The sequence below is a fragment of the Sinocyclocheilus anshuiensis genome, unplaced genomic scaffold (assembly GCF_001515605.1).
Source record: "Sinocyclocheilus anshuiensis isolate Anshui unplaced genomic scaffold, SAMN03320099.WGS_v1.1 scaffold676, whole genome shotgun sequence".
Classification (NCBI taxonomy): domain Eukaryota; kingdom Metazoa; phylum Chordata; class Actinopteri; order Cypriniformes; family Cyprinidae; genus Sinocyclocheilus; species Sinocyclocheilus anshuiensis.
This window is the reverse complement of record NW_015558579.1, coordinates 2,251,934-2,268,587: the sequence shown is the minus strand read 5'-3', so window position 1 is coordinate 2,268,587 and position 16,654 is coordinate 2,251,934. Positions and strand designations below refer to the sequence as shown.

The window sequence follows — 16,654 nt, the reverse complement described above, 5'->3', positions numbered from 1 at the left end:
TGTGAACAGGCTTTTTTTTAAACAAACTAAAATAAGTCACCAATATGACATTACATAATGCATGTTTCCACCCACAGTTGACGGAACAATGGCATTCCTGTGGTCAATTCCAAAGAACCCTAAAGTATCAAGTATCAAAGCTACATACCACATACGTTGGAAATGAATCAACTAGGTCTACAGTATGTTTTAATGCCCCTACATTACAAAACAATAAGATGTATCAAGGATTGTTTCGTAATCACATTGTGAATCAAAACTAGGGCTGCACGATAAATCGCATGCGATATTTAACGCGCATCTTGTCAGAAAGCCGGTTCTGTAATCAGCGGTAAATCTCCATCACCTGCGTGCTTTCACATTGAGCAGCATTAACTACACAGAGCCGTTGTTCACTGATGAGCTGCGCAAAAAATCCCGTGAATATGAACGTGGTTTCGCGCAACTCGTCAGTGAACAACGGCTCTGTGTAGTTAATGCTGCTCAATGTGAAAGCACGCAGGTGATGGAGATTTACCGCTGATTACAGAACCGTCTTTACTGACAAGATGCGCGTTAAATATCGCATGCGATTAATCGTGCAGCCCTAATCAAAACCAATTTAAATTGTAAGGTGCATAAAGATTAACTTTCTCAACACAGATGCATATACGCACCTCCAAAATAATTTCCCTTAACACTTACAATTTCCATATCATGCAATTTGGAGCGCAGCTGGAGGTTCTCTTTCTCTAGTTCGTGTAGTTTGTCACAGCGCCCCCTGGCCCCAGCAAGCTGCTCCTCCAGCATTGACTTTGTCTCCAGCAGGGTCATATTGTCCTCTCTTAGCTCCTGTGCACAAAAGAGAGACGAGAGAGAAAAATGAAGAGATGGACAAAAAGAAAAGATCAAAAGGGATAGAGAGGATGACGACAGCAGACTGAGAGAGTCAGGGGGCTGTCAGTGACAGCTCAGGGCCTCAGCGGACACTTGAGGCTTTATATCTGAGAAATAAAAGCAGCAGGAGCCCTCAGCATGCATCAGTCACCTCATAAAGAAACCAACCCTTCTGATTTTTTTCCAGGTAATGTCAAAGATGTCCGGCTCTGTTTTTGTACAATGCTGAAGTCATTAAAATGGAAATGTAATATAGGTTGGTGAGTGGTTACCTCAATGCGTGTCTTGTAGAAATGGACATCATTTAGCTTCTCTTTGAAGCGAGACAGTTCGGTTTCCAGGCGATCCACTTTTCCAGCACGTTCCCTCAGAGCATCCACCTCATCACGGTACGCCCGCACTGAACGTGCCTCTGCCAGCAACTGCATGTTCTACTCACACACAAACACAACAGATGATAGCTTTCTGAAGCTCAGTAAAGTGTTTCCCGGTTTGAGTCAACCATGTGAAGTGTGAATGTAAGAAAACAGAGTCTTGATGTGATACCTCCTGCTTGAGTTTCTGCATCTCTGCATCCAGGCGCTCAATCTCGTTCTTAGCATCAATCAACTGCTCGGTCTTCTCCTCCCTGTAGAGAGCAAAGACTTACAACACTGATAGGCTGCACTAGTGGACGACCAATATATCAGCGAATATTTTGGATTTTTTTAAATGATCACGTCAGCTGATAAGTGTTTTTTTTTCAGTCAATAAGAGTCAGAAGTGGGAATTTTATTTTGACAGCGCTGAGGCTGTCAGTGAAGGTAGCCGTCCCAATGAAGTTTGAAACCTGAATAAAAACAAGGTAAAACAAAAAGTAGTTACTGTAGAGAACACACTTACAACTCTTGGCGGGAGCGCCGGAGTTTGGCCTTTGCGTCAGCCAGCTCCACAGCTAAATGCTGTCGATCTTCTTTAGACAGTAGGGTGACGGGGGATAGAGATGTGTGCTCAGGGCTGGGAAAGCCCAAGAGACTGGAAGGCTGCTGGGACTGAAGATAGTCCCTCTCCTGGGTCAGCTCTATGATCAGCTAATGACACAAAACAGACCTGTCAGCATCCAATCAGTGATGATCAATGGCTTGAGGAAGTTTAGTACTACTTCCTAACAAATAGATGATTGCTGTTGCTGATCGACAAACCTCAGCAGACTCATCTCGCTCGTCTACGAGTTTGCGTAGGTGAAAGGCCATGGTCTGAGACAGAGGGTCCAACTGCTCAGCAGGAATCTCCCCGACTTCCATCCACTGCAGATCCAGAACATTCTCCTGGTTGTGAGTTACCTGCAATCATGAGGGATTTTGCACCTCAAATATGAGTTCTATATATATATGATATACTTAAGAAGTTATTCGCTGAAATCAGGGAAGCTCACTTCTTGAATGTGCGTCACGATGGCGGCTTGTGTTTCAATGTCAAGCAGCTTGATCTTCTCAATCATTTCTTCTTTACGATCACACTGTTGGGAGAAATAAAGAGAGTGAGGGAAAGTGGAAGGGATGGAAAGAGAAGGGGAAAGGGATGAGGAGAGGATAGAAAAGGGAAAAAGAAAGGGGAAGAGGATGAGAAACAGGATGGAGAAGTGAAGGGATGAGAGTGGGAAGAGGATGGGGAAAGAACCACAAAAGGAAGAGGAAGGTATGGAAAAGAGAAGAGGAAGGGGAAGGCACGGGAAAAGGAAGAGGAAATAATTGAATGGGAGGAGGAAGAAAGAAGGGAAAGGGAAAGAGGAAAAAGAAGAGGAAGGGAAAGTATGGAAAAAGGGAAAGTTGAAGGAACAGAAAAGCTAAGAGGAAGAGGAAGGAACCGGAAAAGGAAGAGGAAAGCATTGAAAAGGGAGGATGAAGAAAGAAGGGAATAAGGAGAAAGGGAAAGAATGGAAAAGGGGAAAGCAGAGAGGAAGAGGAAGGGGAAAGAACAAGAAAAGGATGATGAAAGAATTGAAAAGGGAGGATTAAGAAAGAAGGGAAAGAGGAGAAAGAAGGGGAAGGGAAAGTATGGAAAAAGGAAAAGTTGAAGGAACAAAAAAGCAAACAGGAAGAGGAAGGAAAATTGAAAGGGAAGAGAAAGAGATAAGAAAAGGAAAGGGAAAGGAAATGGGAGGAGAATACACAGGGGAAATGAAAAAGGGAAGAGGAAGGAACCGGAAAGGGAAGGAGGATGAAGATGAGGAAAAGAAAGATAAAAGGAAAGGATGGGAAAGGAAAAGGTGAAAGAACAAAAAAGAAGGGGGAGAGGAAATGGGAAATTGTAAGGGAAGAGGAAAGGCAGAGATTAATTGTAAAAGGAAAGGGAAGAGGAGGAGGAAAAATAAGCAGAGTTACAGTTTAAGACTACCACATATGTTGTACAATCCATATCACATAAAGAAATAACTATTTTGTGTTTTTATGAAATCAACATTGCCCATGAATTCATTAGTATGCCTTAATGGTGATTAGTCAAATAAACTGCTGGTACAGATGAAAGAGTGGGAATTAAGTCAGAGATTGAGCCCCTCTTTGAATAAAAGAATGCCGGAGATACTTTCAAACGGGATAAAGACTTGTGAAGAGTTGTGTGCCTCGTGACTGGAATACTGTGAGAGGAAGTTATGGTGCAGGATTAGACCAGCTCAAAGAGACTCTCAACAGAAAGCAAATCAACAGGCAAATGTTACGCTGTGAAGTTTAAGGCTGTTTATTATCCATTCACAGAACAGGAAAACACAGCTAGAGATGGGGCTAAAAGTGTAAAAGAAATAGGCCTGTGCAGAACAGACACGTGAGGAACAATCCTCGGGAAAAGGAGGAGACATAAAAAACATCTTAGCAAATCTAACCCAATAATCTGTGCTGACTTCATATGTGTGAGACATATCTGGATGAATGCTTTATTTTGTAGCATAATGAGTGTGTGTTCATTTTTCTCTGGAAAAGCAGAGGCATGCCCAGGCATGGATATGATTTCCTGCACTGGTGTTAAAATGTGGGTTGGGGATCTCTGCTAGTTCAATCAGTTTACCTGAACAGCACAGCCCAGTATCAGCAACAGCAGTCTCTTCACCTCCTCCATGCTTTTACCTGAGGGAATGAAATGGTTAGAAATCACAAGAACTGAAAGTATGATACTATAAATGAAAGAAATAAACATTAATTTTAGCTAAAAAAAGAGGAAGCTGATACAAAAACTTTAGCAGACACCACTAGCTAAGACAGACAGTGATTTTTTTATTTATTAAATAATCTGTTATGGTCCCACATTCCTAAATGACAACCCTGTTTACATATTGATTTCAGTGATGGTATTGTTAGCTAAAAATACAACTGTTCATGTTAATGGGAATAATGCAAATACAATTTTTTTTTTTTTAAATCTAAAATTGACTTAAACTTAAATGAAAATTACAAATGTTGTCTGGGCAACTAAAATATTTAAATTTATATTTTATAATAAAGGTTTAAGTACTAAAATTACTAAAACTAAAGCTGAAATAAAAATTGAAACAAAATATAAATATTTAAAAAACAAAAACTAATAAAAATGACAAAGGCCAATACCAAAATTACAAAAAGTTTAAAACTTAATGAGAACACAAAATATAAAAATAAAAGCTAAATTAAAATATTAATAAATATTATGATAGTATATAAACAATACTAAAACAACACTGATTGGTTTATTATTGAAACTGAGATACCAGTGACTGGTACTCAAAATGTGGGCATCAATCCAACCCTTAATGCTTAATGATAATTTTACAGTTGTAACAATAATCTTATTTTTTTTTTGAGGAATTTTGGAGGAAACTATGTTTACCATGGTATAAGAGAATTGTATAAAATAAGTCTTTTTTTCAGTCAAACCTCACAGCTAAAGGGTCAATGCCATCACTGTTTAAATATCGCTCTAGCAGTTTGAATATTAACAAAATATTCAATTTTACCTGAGCCATACACCTTGAAGAGAGGATGTAAGAAAGATATTCTCTTCTTTCTTCAACCATTAAATTAAACAAACATGCACATGCAGTCAGTGTATTCTTCATTATTCATTACAAAGCACACCAACTCTTTCACAATTACAAACCCTTTGAGATAAAGTTATTTTTAATTACTTTTTTGAAGCTTGTGTCTGTGTGTTGGTGAGTTTGTTTACGTCTGGCAGTCTTAGACTAATAAATACTCTGGAGAGAATGGATTGGGTGTGGGGGTGCCGTCGCCATAGCGATCGTTTGTTGCTCAAAGCCTCCCCACCCTACAGCGTACCCCCTTTACACACACAGCAGAGGAGGCGCGGCACGACAAATCCCCGACAGTAAACTGATGCCGCGTTCTCTTTATGACGTACTGACACAAAGTTCAAATGATTGGCAACAGTCGCATCCAGTGTAGAGAGACTTTGGGGCCGTTCACATATCGCGCCTAAAAACGCGTGGGAAAACGCCAGTTGCGCCGCTTTCTCCTTCTTTCCAAAGTGCTCGGGAGCTTGCACTTTCGTGGCGTCTGCCATTGCTAAGAAACCATGACCTACGCTCTCCACAATGACGCGGAAGTTTCAACAAAGGATAAATGGATTTCCAGCACTGAAAATCGCTTGCAGTATCTCCGCTACTAAATGTATTTAAAATGGGTATCTCTGTACAGCTGTCGCGTCCGGTGTAGACACCGTGCATGTGAGTGTGCAAAGAAAACAATCAGTATAAATATAATGATCAGTAGCCTATACTAAACATCGCACATCGTGCGATGTGACTATCGCGGATGCGCACATCGCGATATCGATGCTGAAACGATATATCGTGCAGCCCTAATTACAAGTGAAGCTTAATGTAAAACACAAACATACAAGAGTATGTAACGTTGCACAGGGGGCACAAGATAAGAAACACATACACCAGAACACACAAAACCCATCCTGAAACATGTAAAGCCTTACTGACATCTGTGAAGTGGAAATATGTGACCCTGGTCCACAAAACCAGTCTTAAGTCGCTGGGGTATATTTGTAGCAATAGCCAAAAATACATTGTATGTGTCAAAATTATCGAATTTTCGTTTATGCCAAAAATCATTAGAATATTAAGTAAAGATCATGTTCCACGAAGATATTTTGTAAATTTCCTACCATAAATATATAAAAACTTAATTTTTGATTAGTAATATGCATTGCTAAGAACTTCATCTGGACAACTTTAAAGGCGATTTTCTCAATATTTAGAGTTTTTTGCACCCTCAGACTCCAGATTTTCAAATAGTTGTATCTCGGCCAAATATTGTCCTATCCTAACAAACCATACATCAATGGAAAGCTTATTTGTTCAGATTTCAGATGACGTATAAATCTCAATTTCGAAAATTTGACACTTAAGACTGGTTTTGTGGTCCAGGGTCACATATATTCATAATACAGCCAGTTTTTCCTGACAACATTACTTCCTAGCATTTCATGACCAGAATGTGGTCACAAGTAGCCTATTGAACAAATATGTGCTGACATAAACGAATACAGCACCCAGGAGAAACACGGAATCTCAAACTGTTTTGATAACCTATCACAAGCAGAAAAAGACACCGTAGCTATGATAAGGGTTATTTTTGTATATGCAAAAACATTCTAACGCATCAACCACGAGCAGAGAAGAAAATCTTGTCTATGCACATTTATAAATGTCAACCTGCAGATCAGAGTCACACCGCAATATAACAAAGACTTGTTTTCTACTGTACCATGTGGATTTTGGAGTAGACGTGCAGAAGTGATCAGGTGTCAGGGTCACCTAATATGAAAGCAATTTAAGTACAAACCTTACAGTACAAATAGAAGTTTAGTATAACTCCGTCACATTTTAAACAAGTAGTGATATCTAAACAACTAACATTCGGCCATTCTGAAATTTATCAGCTAACAACATTTTCAAATGTAGTGTTAAATTCAGCATTTTTTCTACATCTCATTTCATTTTATATCTTTAATTTTACATATTTTATTACTTGATTCTGAAAGCAAGCATTCCAGCATTCTACACAGTCAAATTTGTTGTATAATGACTCAAGAAACTATATAATTGATGATAGCTCCAGACATGATTTCCGACATAGCTGTTCTCTACTGTCAACAGCAGGATCCAAAGTCAGCGCTCAGGCCTGGGCTTGGTCCCAAAAAGCTTCCTCCTGCCATTACAAGGTCCACAACACGCATTTCCTTCCCTGAACCCTGTCCGTACACCCCGTATCAGAAGGTGAGAGGGTGTTTATGAAGGCTGGAGTGTGTGTGTGTGAGGTGATGAATGAGGAGGTTTGTTCAGCAGGGCGTACGTTTTGCTTTGGGGCACAGTTAAACGTGGTAGTAGGTGATTTATAGTGACTATAGTGAAGATACAGCAACTGATACAAATAGAAAGAAAATTAAAGTATGCTGAAAGTAGGGTGATTCTACAGAATGTGTTTTCGTCATATACTCAAAAAATGAGCAATGATAAGAAGCAATGAATAGCTGATGCTAACTTTTATTATACATTAATATAAACATTCTCGAAAAAATTTTTTTATCTTTCCACTTCTTTTTTTCCAATTTCCTCTTGCACATTTTGATGAAAACAAATTATATGAAAGTAAAATTCTTTATTTTCTTATGACATTCTGTCTCCAGGTTATGAATCAACCCTGTTACTATCATATTTCCCCCTTTTAAAGCAGTGAACTATTTAATAAATAAAAAACATTTTTGTCATAAAGGCAAATATCATCACCTTTTCAACAAGCAAATACTTCAAGGCATTAAAGTATCCCTTTATTATGTCTTGTTAGGTTTTTTAAGGGAATAATCTTAAAATGCCAACCCTGTTACCATGATTTTGTTAGTTAAGAATTGAAAACTTGATTTTGTAGAAGCACCAGCATTAAATTATTTTTCTAAAAAGAACCTTTTACATATTTTTTTATCTTATATGCCTAATTTCCAATTAAACTATAATACCATCAACCCTGTTAGCTTTATGAAGGTATACAGTACATGTATCCTAACATGTATTCCACTAGATAGTTTTGTAGAATGATCTAGTGGCTTATTTACAGTATATGAGCAATACCTGATAATGGGTCCTTGGCGATGGCCAGCACATTGGGCAGGTTCATGAGGATGAGCTGCTGAAGATGCTCCTGAGAGAAAACAGAAAACATGCTCACTGTAAACAGGTAGACCACTGTGATGGCACCCTAAACATTTGACCTATGTAAAAAGACAACAGGTTCAAGATGGCAGCCAGCCCGGGAGATGGACGGGTGTCAATATTTGGGGTGAGGACATAAAACAGGGTTGCTGGTAACGTGGGAACAGGAAACTCCTACTTACAAACAGACAGGCAGGAAATCAAACTGGAAATGGAAAACATCAGCAGTCCCAGACAAGGCATGTCTTGGGTGGGGAACATCAAATTCTAGTATACGGGCAAAATATGAGCTAGGCAATATTAAAAAAAAAAAAAAATCATAAGGAAAAAAGTGCCATCCAGAATTGAGGGCATAAATGTCTAGATATGTAGGACTGCATGTATGCCCATGTACAAATGGACTTGACTTCAGGCACAATGGCTCCAGGGTAACTAAGCTCGGCAAAGTACACAAAGGACAAGACCAAACAGGTCCAATTGACCAAACCCTTCATTCCAAAACACACTTAGATAAGAGCACTGAAATCACTGACAGAATTACATACCTGATTTATTGTTTCTGTGCAACTGACAAGAAACTAGCCTATTTTTCAGAATAATTTCTGAAAGCTTTCCCACAGATCATGAGGGGAATCCATATATGTATATAAGCTTTTTTTTTCACATAAAACATTACATATTATTTTACACATTACATTACTTGTATATTACATACATACATTTTCCTACTATTCCATAATGACTAAAAATAGTCCAAGTTTTAAAAACACATGTAGAGTCCATTTTTTTCTTTCCATTCCATCGTGGTTCTTCTGGCTGTTTTTGAACGAAAAAAATCTTGCGTAAACCAGCCTGATTAGACAGGCAGCCGACTAGCTATTCAATCTTCAAAATATGTAGTTCTGCACATCCCTAGCTTCAACAAACCGAAGCAATGCTGTAAGCAAATGGACACAAACACTCTCACCCAAACGCATGGCTACACAGCTAATGAGAAAGTGTGCTATCCCATTTGACATCATCAATCCCGGACCCCCTGCTGACAACTCCATCTCCTTCTCAGAGGAGTGACTCCCAGGGGAGGTCTTTGTGTGCAGAGACCAATGGAGACGCGACCCTCATCCAGTATAATAGAGCCAGCCCAGCTGAGGCCAGACCCAGACCACACTGCCTTTGTCAAAACAGAGGCCTGCGAGCATTCCTTTCTTTACTGCTGTCTTCTCACACATGCTCATTCACAAACACTGAGAATACTTCAGAAGTACCAAACCCAAAATTCTCTTTTATGTTCTACTTTGTCCATAAGTATGTAGAGTGCTGCAGCCAAAGGACTTTCAATACATCAATTTTAATGTTTTCTAGTGATAAACAGGTTAATTGGCAGACAAACTCTTTGAATTGTTATGAGATACATGACATGAGAACATATATCTTCTGATATTATGGACATCATAATAGGTACAAACCATCTTCATGCTTCATTTAAATGTATGCAAGCAGAAATGGTATTTGTAAACTACGATGGAGGGATTTTCAGAGAATAATGACTTAAATTCAGAAGACTTTGAATAATCAGTGCACTCATATAAAATTTTGCCAATATAAATTATTCATTATTTTTATACATGATAACTGAACAATATAAAAATTCTGTAAAAGTTTGTTGTTTAAATAAATAAAAAAATATGATCAGTTATTTAAATGTTACTGTCATTGGCAATATTAAATTATTAGTGTTAATATGTCAATATTATATCAATATTAATATGAACTATTAACTTTTTGAGATTTAGATGATAGGTGATGGCAAAGGTAGTCTAAAAAAACACTAAAAATATGGACCTGAGCATATACAATTAAATATAAAATACTGGACAATAAATATATCCAACATCAAATAATGCTAAAATATTAAAAAAAAATCCAATGTTGAACAAAAAACAATATTGTACCAAGGTGTGGTCATAGGTCGAAATTTTGGTGAGATGTTCCGTCATCTACATTCGGCAAAATTTTGTGGGCAAAAAAATTTTTTTTTGGTATATTGTCACACAGAAATCACTTTCAAACCAAGCAACTTTCTGTTCAAGACCACCTTTTACCCAGTGCAAAATCTTCATATGGAAATCTATTGCCCTCACATGAAACTCCAGAACAAATTCCTGATTATCAAATCAACTTGAAAAGGATTTAAATGAATTTTGCCTGTGGAAATACACTGAACAACAGTAAAAGTGATGCACCTGTAGACATATGGACTATTTTTACAGTTTGAAATTTGCTTTGTCCTTTAAAGAGTTCAAGAGCCATGGACACCATAGACTAACATTGTTTGGAAATGAGCAGCATCAACATTCTGCTAAACTTCTCTTTTTAATGTATACAAAAGAAATAAAGTCATACGGGTTTGTAGTAATATTTGGGTAAGAGTTTTCCTTTTTGGTGAACTACTCTTCAGAAATTCACTCTATTCCAAGTCTATTATATTGCAATGCATTTATACATCAGCTACCCTACTCTTTGCATATCAACATGAAAAAAAAACCCCAATGTTTATTTCTTTTCACTAAATGCAAGACAAACCTTAAAATCCACTTGAGTAGTCTTGTCGTTCCTGTATTTTCATGACCACTGATGCAAGACCACTTGAGATAACTATGCACATTGGAACAAGCAAAGCACTCTGGGAAGAAACCTAAGTGTTTCTGACTGACAGCCAGTCTGGTGTGTATAATTAAATAAAGGAGCACGTTTCAACCTGAGAGGGGGAAAAATTCTCTTTACGGTGTTTGATTCGACAGCTGCACCGCGATGGGGTGTGTACAGTAGTGTCACGTTAAGCGTTCTCTCCATAAACACCTCATTCTTTAATTGCCAGTTAACCTGATCATTTCTGCGCTGCTAAATTCAAGCAGGCTAATTACTAGATTTGAGTCATATGCAAGACGAGGAGGCTTTCGTGCCAGCGTTAGTATCTGGTTTCAACTAACAGCTGAGGATGGAAAAAACGATGAAGGATCAGCTAACGCTTCTTGTCTGACAGAGACGGGCTTAGGGAACTTAAGGTGCCTACACCATTTCAGATACATTACGACTGTAGAAACTACTGCAAATACACACAACAAAACAGGGAAGAACTGTTGTGTGAAATGTAATGTCACCACAAAGATAACTTTTCATCATAGCAGATAATAACAAGACAACACCAGCCTGGGCCTGCAATTGCATCATTACTGAAAACTACCTGCCTGAAGTAAATTATTGATGGGCATGTATCATCCATATCACAATGCCAACTAGGCGTTTGTGAAAAGACTCACATATTCTCTCTAAAGGCTGAAATGGCTATGAATGGAACACAAAAATTGGAGGAAACTCAAAGCAAAAAGAGCCAATTTTGATTTCACAATATGGAAATATGGGAGTGTTGGTTTTGCTGGCCTCCTAAACCTCACTCAGTATTCAAGCGGCATTTTCCTCTGTAAAATCAGGACAACAAAGATAACCTCAGCACCTTCATGCTTTATTACGCCACAGGAACATCCACAAAAATGGTGGTTTGGCATATGTCTCATGAAGTCTTTGTGCAACTGGTCAGAATAGCTGGAAAGTTTCATAGAAACTTTCCTGAGGTCATTTCCTCTGTTGCTGTGTGGAACAATGCCTGAACGGTAAAGTAGGACAGGAGATCTTTGGCTCTGGGGCTGTTTTCACTGAGGTACACACTGGTATCTGCCCAACCCCTGCTGGGTTCAGCATTACAGGCCAGTGCGGTCAACACGCGATCATTATCTATATACTGGGAGCACGAGTTGGCATTCAGAATGTTTTTGACACAAATCAGTCTAAACAACATGAAAACAAAATTAACCTCATTTACTTTCTTAATAAATGTTCTTGCTCTTATTGTCCATGTTTCATCAGTGCATGTTATTTTACAGAAAAATAAATATAGGCTAGGCCTACGTTTTACGTCATCCGCTGGATGCCACTCTCTCATGAACGTGCATTCAACAGTTAGCTAGAGATTATGGTTTATAAAGTTTTAATTTCTTGCACAAATGCATCGACTCACTTCAGAAGGTCTTTATAAACCCGAGGAGCCATGTGGAGTACTTTTATGATGGATGGATGCATTTTTAAGTGCTTCAAAATCTCAACCCCCATTCACTGGCATTATAAAGACTGAAAGAGCCAGGACATTTTTTAATGTAACTCCGATTGTATTCGCCTGAAAGAAGAAAGTCATATACGTACAACTAGGATGGCTTGAGGGTACGTAAATCATGGGGCAATTTTAATTTTTGGGTGAACTATCCCTTTAAGTTACGTTATGCGTACACTACTGTACAAAGGTTTGGAGTCAGTACGATTTTTTAAGAAACTGATCATTTTATTCAGCAAAAATGCATTAAATTGATCAAAAATGGCAGTCAAAACTTTTACACGGTTATAAAAAATCTATTTAAAATAAATGCTGCTCTTTTTAACTTTCTATTCTATTATACTCTATTCTATTATATTCTGTGATGAGACATGTTTTTTAAGCATCAGCATAATAGAATGATTTCTGGAGGATCATGTGACACTGAAGGCTGGTGTAATGATGCTGAAAATTGAGATTTATTAACATAGAAAACAGGCCTAATTTAAATAATAATATCACAGTATTAGAATTTCCCTTGTTTTTTTTGTTAAAATAAAAGTTGGCTCGCTGAGCATATGGGAAGAAAAAAAAACTTCTGAACGGTTGTGTGTATTTTAGGGCAATTATCAAAAGTATTTGACGTTTAGTGCAATTCTTAAAGGACTCGGCCCATGAAATCTGGGACTGTATTGATGAATAAACAAAGATAAAGAGAGCTCTTCATCCGAGATGAAAGGATGGAGGGAGAAAAGGGCTGTGGGGGGAGAGACAGCAAAGGGACTGCTCTCCAGTAGTAATAATCAATAGCACAGCAGTGATGGAGCTCTGGCATCGACACACTACTGCCAATCACGCTTCTCCTACTGACTTCTGTGGAGCAGCAAAGCTTAGTGCCTCAAAGAACATCAAGCTTCATTAACAGACTCTCGTCTGCCGAATTAGACAATATCAGAAACCAAAATGGTCTCAGACTGTGAGGATGTTATTTTGGATTAGAAATTCAAGTAAATATTTGGATCGATTGTATAAATTCAGAGCAAAATGACTGTTCGTGTTTATCACAATACAAACATGACTAGAATAGGCCAAGCTCAGATGAATAGAAGTGAGTAACAGTATTCAGTGCCATTGTGTTCCATTCTGAGACTGCAGCCAGCACAGATACAGGAATGAGGAAACACAAGAGTGCTTCACACGAGAAACCGGAGAATCTTAGAGACGGTCCCTGCTACTGGACAATAAACAAACTTACACAGAAGGCTTATTTCACTAAACCATAAACTTGTTTTCAGATTGAAAATCTGTTTTTATTTATTTAAAAAATCTGAACAAATCCTGCATTTTGCAGCATAACAGTGCAACCATTCAATATTAATTGCAAAGCTATTACTCTCAGTTTAACACTAGAACTGCCAGAGGTCACAGTATACCTAAAAGCGCCAGCGGGTAAATTTTACCCACGCACATGACAACTGTATTTATATGGCTAAAGAACACATTATTTAATTGTATTATGCCACTGTCTTCACAAAGAAGTGTCTAGAGTCATGAAATGATTATGTCTAGTCATCAACTATATTTTTATCCTGTTGTTTTATGTTCAAGACTTTTTAATGCAGGCTACACTAATCCATAACGGTCAGTAGCCTAGGCTAAAAAAAAAAAAAAGCCTGCACTGACAACGGAAATTAGAAGGTAGTAGCCTAAATATTTGGATGGTGTAATATTATAATACAATGTCATTAATCAATATATTAAGATAACCCATGCTATTTAAATTACTAAAATAGCCTATAGACAATAATGAGCAATAATAATTCACCACACTGCATAGGATGATGCGATGACAAATTCAAGCGCACAGCTTCACCTAAATATTTATTAATTTGTTTAGTTATATCATTTATAATTTGAATAAGAGAACAATACCATTAAACTTTGGTTTTATTCATAACATCATATAGATCTGATTTTTTTCTCTTCAGGAAACGGCCAGACTAGAATAGCAACACAGTAGCGAACAATAAACGATATGGCAAGACAAAAATGTAATAATTAAACCAAAGTTTGACCAATTAGAGTAACGTTAGGATAAAACATGTAAATATGATATCTGGATCACTGTCAGATGCTGAGCTGACCCAGGACGCATAACTTACCATTAGACTCTCCATCACTCATGGCATTTAGTGTTTCTAATACCTACCTTCCATAAATCGCCTTTTTTTGTCATTTTGACTATTTATGAAGCTGATAACCGCTAAATCAGTAAATGAAAGGTGTTGCCTAGAAATGTACAATGTTAAAACATAAGCGGCAAGAAAATGACAGTGCGAAAATACATGCATTATATAGGTGGGTAAATTTGACCCGCTGGCTCTTATAGGTATAAATGCCCCATTTTTTGATCTGGTTTTATCTACATTTTTAACAACATTGGATTGTAAATTACATAATTTTAGTAAAAGTCAATGACTGGGAGGCTTGAATGTTTTATTTTAAATCTGTTATGTACATTTGAAAAACAGCCACGGGTAAAATTTACCCCGTGGCGGTTCTAGTGTTAAGGAACCCCAGTAGAGTGCTTTAGAATGGCTTTCATATTTTTTTAATTAAAAGAAATTTACATTGAGAGTTTTATTTTTACATTTTATTTGCGTGTTATTTTATATGAAAACTAGTGGTAGCGATAAACATGATAATTAAAAAAAAAAAAGAATTGATATTGTTTTTATACATGTGATAATACTGTAAATAATCTGTTATATTTGACTGATAACTTTTTTTTTTTCATTTCTATAGCAACCCTCTACATTGCGAGTAAATCACTCGCATATGCGACTAAATCTTCACTCTGGGCGACTAAATGATGTCTAATATTAGCCAATCTGCAGATTGTATTTACTCAGGTTATCTTTGTGTAATATTAAAATTTGTTTGATGATCTGAATCTTTTAAGTGTGAAAAATATGCAAACAATTAAAAAAACAGGAAGGGGGCAAAAACTTTTTCACACCACTGTATATAAGTATAGTATTTCAGTCTGGCGAGTAAACAAAAAAAATTACTAGCCAATGGCGATTCAATTGCCAAGGTGTCCGTAGAGGGTTTTATAGGTAGTGATAATATCACAATTGTGAATTGTTTTGGCCACAATAATCATGCAGTGAAAAATCACATCTTTGAAAAAGGTACAATTATAACTACAAACACAGTATATTCAGAAAATATTATTACAAATTTGTGTTATTGGTATTGAAAGTGTATCTTAAAATGCATGAAACTGTTCTTAAAAAAAACTTTAAAACTCACTAATTATGTTTAATAAATTAATCATCATTACGTTTTCAGTGTATGTGAATATTGTAATGGTTTATTAAAATGACTTAAATATGTCTGCACAGATAAGTTATGGTTTTGTATTAAACATTTTGAGAAATGTGTTTCCAGTAAATGTGTCTTTGCAACTGGGAAAAAGTGAAAGTTTCATTTTCTAATCTTACACTGGAGAAAAGTGAGGCAAACGCATAGGCTAGTAATAATTGCCACAAGTAAGCTATTCTGTTCCCAAAAAGGGGCTGATCAATGGTCATGGTGGTCCTCTTCAGATGAGATCTTCTATGTTACAGTGACCCATATTGCAGTTGTGCCTGAGGGTTCTTCACTGAATATGCAATGGAGAAACCCACAAATGATCAATATCTAATTCACCAGACCAGGTCATGCCACATGTTCACCCAGGGCTGTGGTGAATATGCTCATATAGAAAGTGTCTATGTCTATTTATGCCTGTTTGTGTTATTGAAAGTGAAGGTCAATTTCACCAAAACTGTGGCCCCATTTCTGTCTCTACTCAGTGGCTCAGTGTTCTATATTCACTCTAGTGTGGAGTAAACCACACGCTGACCACAGTTTTGTACATGAACACACACTCACATGTTGTTAGCCAGATTTAAAATAAGCCTAATCCACAGAGTCCCTGTCCAAACACAGCAGGCAACATTAGAACCTAAACAGCTCTTTGTATGGTCAGAATGCAATGTTTTCAAAAGCTCCAAAAATACTATGTACAGACTAGGGCTGTCAAAAAATATATTCGAATATTCGTCGTTGCAAAAACGTTGCATTCGAATTTTAGGTGTGCGTTAAGGAGGTAGCCTTATCAGCGGCGCACGAGATGTGATGATGATGTAAGTGTCGTTGCATTATAATGTTTTTGTTAACCTATCCAGTTGAATCCACTAGATGCGGCGCTGCTGCGTTATTCATTAAAAATATAGCGGAAAAAGAAAACAATGTGGAGAAGATCTTGTTTACATCAAAACCGAAACCAAGCCGTTCACAAAGAACACATATTTCACGCATTTTCTAGACGGACATCTATTACTGTTGCACTCACGTCTCGCACAAAAGAGCCGCATGTTTAGAAAGCCATGTAAAAT

At 37.4% G+C, this 16,654-nt stretch overlaps 1 protein-coding gene across 2 annotated transcripts in view; it reads right to left on the bottom strand.

Moving 5' to 3' along the window:
• LOC107679771 (protein Daple-like) overlaps nucleotides 1-16,654 on the bottom strand; it is a 66,484-nt gene that overhangs the window by 33,819 nt on the left and 16,011 nt on the right. For both annotated transcript variants that reach the window (XM_016475407.1, XM_016475406.1), the window contains exons 5-12: nucleotides 7,985-8,054; nucleotides 3,919-3,977; nucleotides 2,291-2,374; nucleotides 2,058-2,198; nucleotides 1,759-1,946; nucleotides 1,423-1,504; nucleotides 1,149-1,307; nucleotides 685-831 (exon numbers count right to left, since the gene is read on the bottom strand). In XM_016475407.1, coding sequence (XP_016330893.1) covers nucleotides 685-831; nucleotides 1,149-1,307; nucleotides 1,423-1,504; nucleotides 1,759-1,946; nucleotides 2,058-2,198; nucleotides 2,291-2,374; nucleotides 3,919-3,977; nucleotides 7,985-8,054 — 930 coding nt within the window. The remainder of the gene's footprint in view (nucleotides 1-684; nucleotides 832-1,148; nucleotides 1,308-1,422; nucleotides 1,505-1,758; nucleotides 1,947-2,057; nucleotides 2,199-2,290; nucleotides 2,375-3,918; nucleotides 3,978-7,984; nucleotides 8,055-16,654) is intronic.